General features: G+C 29.0%; 1 protein-coding gene across 1 annotated transcript; it reads left to right on the top strand.

Annotated features, from left to right (window-relative positions):
• Positions 1–4455: 4455 nt before the first annotated feature.
• Positions 4456–5502, top strand: LOC107476304 (uncharacterized). Its single transcript, XM_016096106.3, has one exon. It carries the CDS (start codon positions 4531–4533, stop codon positions 5062–5064), a length of 534 nt encoding a protein of 177 aa, XP_015951592.1. The 5' UTR covers positions 4456–4530; the 3' UTR covers positions 5065–5502.
• The last annotated feature ends 3353 nt before the right edge of the window (positions 5503–8855 follow it).

The following is an 8855-nucleotide window of genomic DNA, read 5'->3' as shown; positions in this document are numbered from 1 at the left end:
GTTATATAGTAAGGGATTAGACATAAAAATAAATAAAAAATTAGCTATATATTAAAGTTATATTTTAAAAATATAATAATTTTTTAAGTTTTTATATATTTAATAAATTTAAATATAAAAAAATTAATAATTTTTAATAAAATACTTGTTTAATATTCTTGAAATATTGTCTTAGAATCCATGTTAGCAAAATTAAAAAATAAATTGCATCTAGCTAAGCTAACCCATTATATTAAGAAATGAATTTCAAATGAATTTTTGACAATAGATATAGTAGTACTGAATATGAGAAGACATCATATTTAATAACAATAATCATACATAAATGCAAGCAGAGGTATTTTGTCTTATGTCTTTGCTCAAAGCTCAAACTAACAGCATTTAAGAATCTCTACTTCTATTACTACTTTCTATGGTCGAACAGAGGAACACCCACATTGGTCCACGTGTATGTGTGTTTTCATAATTGGATAACTTTGCCCTTATCCGTTCTTTAGTTTATTCAATTTTCTCTCAAACTCTTAAGAGATGAAATCGTTGAACAAGTTTAAATAAGTAAGGGTGGATTACTGATTTGCCTACGTGTTATTTGGTGGACTACTGGCTATGCCAAATCCATTTATTCACCCACACCACGTATTGTTGTCCTTCCTGTCTCTAATAAGAAAGAAAGAAAACAATGATCAAACATAATCCAAATTAAGAATTGAGGTTTGAGAATAAAACAATAATAATATAAAAGATAGACATTACTTTATTTGTACAAAGAGACAGTAAAATATACTATTATCTTAAAATAATTTTCCTTTTAAAGCACTTGAAGGTAAGTGTTTAATTATTAGCAGAAAGATATTTTTTTAGGTATTTTTTAATTGAGTACACTAAAAATTAATTTAAAATTTAAGTTTTATTTAAAAATTTATTGTTGACTAATAGTTTTATTTAAAGCGGCGGCGGTTATTTGAGAGTGTGGCAGCGGTTATAATTGCCGCTATTTTTTGTTTCCGGCGGTGAACAAAGCGTGACCAGGTCAACTGTCGGCACAGCAGCAACAGCGATTTTGAAGAACCACTAGAATAATCGTCGCGAGAGTCACTCGGCAACTAGCGGCGGTTTGAAACCGCCACTATGTTCTCGAGTCAGGCAGAACAGGTGTATGGCAGCGGTTTGGTAACCGCCGCAAACTTTCAATTTGAAATTAACGTTGAACTTTTGCGGCAGTTTTGAACCGCCGTAAAAATTAAATCGAAAATGATTTTTGTGACGGTTTTAAACTGCCGCGATACCTGCAACATATATTTTTTTATTAAGTATATAAACTACTTTTTAATCCTTCAATCCTAATAAAAAAATTACCACTACAATATTAAAATCTACAACTCAAAATAAAATAGAAAAAGGTACCAAAATAATATGAACATTGTATTTCAAAATATAATATATATTTAATAAGTCTTACATAATCATAAATCAAATACCACCAGTGTTTATTAAAAACTATATTTACATATCAAAGTAAATTCAAATAACGCAATCCTAAAATTGAATTAGAAAAGAGTTTTGCTTTTATTATTTAACTATGCTAAAAGTCTAAAATAAATAGTCACTTTGATAACAAAAGTCTTGGGTCAATTCAATCATAAAATTCTATAATCAAGTCACGAAATAGTAGAAGGTGGCCCTTGTCTCCATTGGTGAGTCTGCAACCTAGAATTAAAAATAAATAAAAATACATTAGAATAAAAACAAAGACCATTATATAATTTAAGTATAACATTAATAGGCATAAACCATACGAACAAATAAGGATAATGACCAACAATAACTAAATCATCGTTTTATTAAATCATTCACAATGAAAGATTCAGGAAAAAAGAACAAAATATAATATTTACCTCATTATTTGTAGCTGTAGAAAAGTCATGTGGCACTTTTTCACCCATACAATGATTAATAAAATATGTCACCTGGGCTTGTAATAAGAAAATTGTTGCTTTATTCTCTTGTAATTCTACTTCTATAGAGCGAACTTTAGCCATATCAAAGTCATGATTGTATGAAAAATATACCCCTCCTAAACTATTAGCAGATTTTTTTCTCGTCATGTAGCTCCACATGCTCCAGCTCTTATGAACTCCTGAGACGAACAAAAAAGCATCAGAATAAAATCACCTTTCAAAGATAATGTAATCACAAGCTTATTTGTTTTGTGCGACATTGTATGAATGACTTCTAGGAGCTTGCGAATTTAAGGGAGGAAAAAGATAGTCCCACAACAGCTGTTCTACATATTCGTGAGATACAAAAATTGAAGTTGGAATTGGAGCAAGAACACAATAAATTGGCAAACATTCAACTCAAATACTAGGGTCTATATTCAGCACTTCAGTATTTATTAGATTTTGGCGCATTTTGAGAGTGTAAACTAAATAATTGCTAACTATCATGTTCTTTCTTTCAATTTCAGAGGAACAGAAATTGAACAAGTCTTTTCAGGATGAGCTTAAATTATCAAAGATGGAAAGAGAAAAAGTAAGTTTGTAAACAATATAAAATTTTTTATGATCATGCTGCTAAAACACTACATCTTCTATGTTAGAAGCTTCTCGATGAAACCCATCATGTATGGTCATAGTATTCAGAGAAGTTACGAGATGTAAGAGCTTTGGGAATAATCAATAGGCCTATATTATCAAACTAAAGTATAGTTATACTTCAATTTTTATATAGTCTGGTATGTCAATTTCCAATTTTTCAAAGTCTCTAAATCTTTATCTCAAATTGGGAAGGAATAATCTGATCATTTTGTTGAAAATTTTAATTGTATTATTGTCACAAAAATAGAACTTGTAACTTCTACCTTTTTCACTTCACTCTGTCTCTCCTTTACTACCCAATTTCTAACCTTACTTTCTCTTATTCTGTTATTAGTGTCCCCTCACTTGTGCTTCAAACTCCACAACAAACACAGAAAATATATGCTCATGTTATTTACTTTGTTGCATTTACACGATTTTAATTAATTATTTTTTGGGTTATTCTTGCAACAAAATATTATATTTCCATATTTGACATCACTCTATTTACAGAATTAATCAATATTTTTTAATCAAAACTTATGTGATCATATTATATATAACACTATTTAAAATTACACATTAAATTATCTAGCAAAAACTGTGCGTAAGAAAAATAGAGAGGGAAGAAAATTCTAATAGAGAAAGAGATAGAGTAACCTTAAATTAAAGAAATTTGCACTTCTAGGAGAGAAATTCGTGCATTCAGAGTGATGAACAAGAAGTAGAAATAACTAGAGAATAAGATAATGGGTTATCAGTGATTATTAACTAGAAGAAGCATAAAATTGAATCAGAAAAGAACAAAGAAAAATACAATTAGCTTACCAAAGACAGGAACAAATGCGTATAGTTTTGCTAAGTAATGATTCGTTGCAGATTTTCGTTTTGCATGAAGATTTTCTTTTCATTGTACTTGGGGTTCCGGGCGCGCTAGGTTTGGTAATGGCAGATAATAGTGAGTAGTGGAACTAGCGAGAAGTGCGAACGAAAGAGAAATTAAGCGATCTAAGTAAGTAATGGCTCGAATTTCATAAACCGCCGTGGAACGAATGTGATGGACACTGCCAGGTTTGTGTTTCAGAGGCGGTTGCGTTTTACTGTTGGTATGTAAAAGTAAGAATTACAGCAACAGCAATTCTATTTGACCACTTTCTCCAAATGGTCACTGAAATTAGATTTTGTTGCAATATACGTATAAAACGAAATTTAAATACTTAATATTTATTTAAACAGACTTATAAATTAATCACTAAACTAATCTAACTTGATTCAAGAAGATATATTCTTTGTTAGTTTAATGTACTATTTTGTTTTTCCAAGAATATGATAACTAAGATAAGAGAAATAATAGTAATGAACAAAAGGAAAAGTGATAATGTTTTTCATACATTTCATGTTAGGACATACACATAACGATTTCCCTTCTATTAAATATAGGAATAGGGTGTTAGCTAGCTAGCTTTATCCATATCAAGTATGAGATGTAACTATGTAATTATGTAAGGTAGTTGTATTTTAAGTTGTCACATGGTAAATATTGTAGAAATTTTGATTGGTGAATTATTTTATACATATTAAGATTCATGGTAATGATTCAAGAATAATAAATTTAACAACTAAATATTTTGTAAATATAATAGAAGATATCATTTATTTATGGATAACGAATAAATTAAAAGACAATCAAGTAATAAAATACATAATATATAATTACCTATTTGGTTCTTAAAAAAGCTTGTTTAGCATAAAATTAGGCGCTATTACCGAGGATACGGTACAATACCCTGATTTAGATTAAAATAAAAATAAAAGAATGTTTATCCATAAATACTGAGAAAAACAATATAAATATATGCAGCGAGCAGTGAATGAAGACTTGGAACCGGAAAACATACACAGCAACAACCAACTAATCAACTTTAGAGAGAGAGAGAGAGAGAGATTGAATTGAATGGCGTCTAGGAAGAGCTTTCTTTCAAAGCAAAGTTACATGTTTCAACCAACAAGGAGCACCTCAAAATCGTGTTCACAGGGTGATGCCATGTTTGAGTTTGATGAAGCTGATTTGTGGAACAACATCTCCGTTGCAAGTAACAACAAGAAGGGCTTCTCTTCATCTTCATCTTCATCATCTGCATCTGGTTTGAAGAGAGGTCCTTCTAGGAAGGTTGTTCATCATGATCATGATGTAGCTGCAGCTACCTCGTTGCCGGTGAACATACCTGACTGGTCAAAGATTCTAAAGCAGGAATACAAGGATCATAGGAAATGGGAGAGCGATGATGATGATGATTATGAAGATGATGATGAGGACGATGATTATAACGGAGAAGGAGGAGGAGTTAGGGTTCCCCCACACGAGTATCTGGCAAAGACAAGAGGGGCCTCTCTGTCTGTTCATGAAGGCATTGGAAGGACCCTCAAAGGTAGAGACTTGCGTAGTGTCAGGAATGCTATTTGGAAGAAAGTTGGCTTTGAAGATTAATTAACTTCTAATCATTATTATAGTCTCATTAATTACATCTTCTTCTTCTAATTAATCAGAGATCAGAGTATAGAAGAGACTTGGATAGATCCGATTCCAGAATTTTGTATTTTGGGGGAAAATTTTGGATAAGGTTATATTATTATTAGTTTCATTTAATTATTACTTAATTAGCCTCTGTTATCGGCCAGCTAATTAATTAACTATACTTCTTGTTCCATCATGTTCTACAAAGATGGATCCATGTGTGTCATTATTGTTAATTGTATGGGGAATTTTCTATTGTTGGCTTGCATTGTAATGTTAAGTATTGATTACGATTAATTAAGGAGAATAATCCCTTCTCCTTAATTCATTTGGGTGTACGTCTTACAGTTTTTAAGGACCCTCTTGCTTGTAATCCACTATTTTAATAATGCAACTTTAATTATGTGCTTATTATTGTATTATCATTATGAAAAAATTGAATTGAAAAGAGATAAATTTGTGTACGATGCAGTCACTTATTTAATGATTAAAATGGAAGACGAGAAAGCAATTAAAAGCAAGAAGAGGACAAGGCATATGTAATGGTGGTTTATGATGAGTTAGGATAGGTTGGTTGAATAATGGAAATAATATAAGAGGAAATTAAATAAAGAATGGTGGAGGCAGATCGGTGGGTGTGAAATCTGAAATCTGAAATCTACGGCTGTGTGTGAGTTTTTGAATTAAAATTGTATGTACCAGTTTGGTGAGAAAGGTATTGCTTAGCTACAACAAACATCACTGACTTTTGAGTAACATTATTCATCTACATATCAATAACACTATACTCAACTTTTTCCCATACCCATAAAGGACACCACTTACTTTATTCTATCTTATTTTTCTCTTTGCTAATAAAGTACCTTACATAATCACATAAAAAACCACTCACGTTATTTCCTCTAATTTCTCTCATATTTTCATCGGTCACATTCACATTCACATTATTGCCAAGTTACTGACACTTGCACGCCCTTTTTCAAAGTCCTAGATGAAACTCGATAACTTAGCTTGAATAATAATACATTATTGTAGTGAATGTCTTTTATCTAAAATTAAAGAAAATTCCCTTCAAAATGAGGAGTCATACATTCAGATAAAAGGATAAGACCAAAAACATACACTAAACTCAATTTCCATGTAGCAACAATATTTATTATATTATTTTATAATTCAGTCGAATTGAAAGAGAAATGAAATTTATTCGGGATGGTGATATACTAATAGATCTTTTTTTTTTTAACCCGCAAGTCTCATACTATAATGAATTGTATTGGAAATGTCGACGTGAGATTTAATTTGGACCGCGTAACTATAAAACCTTTCATAAATTAAGAGGGTCAGACTATTAGTATTAGTTGGGTTAGACTCCACCATATAACGATATATCAATCGTCGATATTTTATTGGGAAACTATATAAATATATGTTTCAATCGCTTTCCTAGCTAAACGTACCATCATATCACCATATCTTAACAAATAATTAAATTTTTATGTTACATATTAGTGCAAAAGGAAAAAAAATTAAAAATTAAACAAGGTAGTGCGATGTTGTTGAAACCAAAAAAAGATAATAAAAAAAACTTATAATCGATTAATTTATTCTTACTTGAGTTGGTCTTCTAATGATTATCTTTTAATACACTTAAATAAATATGGATGTTCGCAATTTCATTTTATATATACTACAATTTATAGATAATAACAAATTCTTAGATAAAATTTTAATTACCAACAAATTTATTCTTATTCTATTAAATTAGGTGATACGTAAAAAAGCACAAACAGTTAGTTAAAATTTTTAAATTATTAAAAAAAGTTAGTATATTAGTATATAATTAATCTTAATTATATATATTATATATATTTTATAACTAAAATCAACTGCTAAAAATGGCTGAAACACTAATATACTAGTATACTTAAAAATTTTCGTAACATATATGCAAACTATTAATATATTCTAGTACTTAAGTTAATGCTGAAGGATAATGATGCAGGACTGGAAGTAAATAAAAGAGGACAATGTTGAAAAATTAAAGACGAAGGACTAGAAAGTTCTGTACTGTACCGAATGGGCGAATGGAAATTAGACAAGTGAGGAAAGATTATTTAGCAGCATTTAAAGGAATCGCAATTGAACATTATTATCCATAATATTATTCTTTTCTGTTTTTAAATAAGTATTCTTTTATTTTTATCCAAAAATAATTCAAAATTTACTAGAATTATAAAAGGTAAAAATAAATTATAAATTACTTTTTAGACTACTACAATAATAATTTTCTATTTATTTACTTAATTTATTATTTTTATCACTTATTTATTTCAAATTTGTTAGAGGAATATTTAAAAGTTAATAAGATTACATTAATTTACTAAATAAATATGTATTTATAAAATAAGAAATGAAACTTAAAAAAAAAACTTTATTGAGAAGGAATTAAATAATGAAAAATAATTTTAATTTTAATTAAAAATACAAAAAATATAAAATGTAATGTAAATATTCTTCTTAAATAATAAATAATCATCAAATAAATAAATAAATAAATAATCATCTTATAGAGGATTATTCCAAATTCCTAGACCACCACTACAAACCAAACAAGAGGCGCAGTCGCTTGATTTGATAGATATGTCATATGCGTGTTTCTTATGGATACGTTGATATGGCTTAATTAATTAATGGATACGTGTAGGTAATCAACAACATTTTTAAATAATGTGTGAATAATATGAATTAATAAGATTAAAAAAGTAAATTTAAATTAGTAGTATTAAATTAAAGTGAAGTGTATTTTTATTTGATTGATGGTTATTCATATTATTTAAAATAATCATTATTCCTCTAACATTCCCCTTAATTAATTAGCTACTCCTTGGTCCACCAACTTTGGTCGAGTGAATTAAATATAAGTGATTAGACACAAAAATGTATTAATGGCTAAATTATTTTATATTTTTAATTACTAATTTTATATAAGTAGCTAGTCTCCTAAAATATATATCATTCTGCTTAATGATTTTTTTTGTCTTGAGTTATCAATTACTATAGTTGAACAGTAGTAAACTTTGTTAGTTTGTGTAATTATCAGAGGGTTTAACTTGTTTGTTTTAATTTAGTAACACAATAATATAATGTGATTTTACTATAATGTTTCTTTGCTGCTTTGAAAATGAACGATCCTTTGCACTAAAAGCTGGCATTTGAGAGTCTTGTTTGAACTCCCATGCAAACAAACAACATAGAAAACATTGTTAATAGAAATGTATTTAAACTATCGTCTATCTATGTATAGCATGATTATCCACGTTGACAACAATGGACCAAGAATTAGGCATAAGCAAATTAAAGCTATGGAAAAGGAAGCTAATTAATTAATAAAATCTAATTTCGGTCAAGCTAAGTGTGTGTAACGTGTTGCCTAGAATGGGTTCTCCCAAACTTATATTCATGCAATGATTGTTCACCTCGTCCTCGTTTCCATTCGGTATTATAATTAATAATTAATTAATTCATGTTGAGAGTTAGATCACATCAATTATATCCTCTAGTTTTCGGCATTATCCCTAATTACAACTTTCCCTGTTCATGCATGGCTCGTTGGACAGAATAAGAGAATATACCTTTTATTTAGCCATTATTTTTCTTTTTGGGTGGGCACAGAATATATCTTTTGTATTATTAACCAACAGAAAATTCTTAGTGTTGGTATATTTTGGTTTTCTATTTGAATATCTAGTTTTGGATAAGATTCG

The sequence above is a fragment of the Arachis duranensis genome, chromosome 2 (assembly GCF_000817695.3).
Source record: "Arachis duranensis cultivar V14167 chromosome 2, aradu.V14167.gnm2.J7QH, whole genome shotgun sequence".
NCBI classification, from domain to species: Eukaryota; Viridiplantae; Streptophyta; class Magnoliopsida; order Fabales; family Fabaceae; genus Arachis; species Arachis duranensis.
Note: the sequence above shows the minus strand (reverse complement) of the source record. Positions and strands in the feature narration are given on the sequence as shown.

Coding starts and splice junctions, on each gene's coding strand:
- LOC107476304 (XM_016096106.3), top strand. CDS start 4,531: ATGGCGTCTAGGAAGAGCTTTCTTTCAAAGCAAAGTTACATGTTTCAA.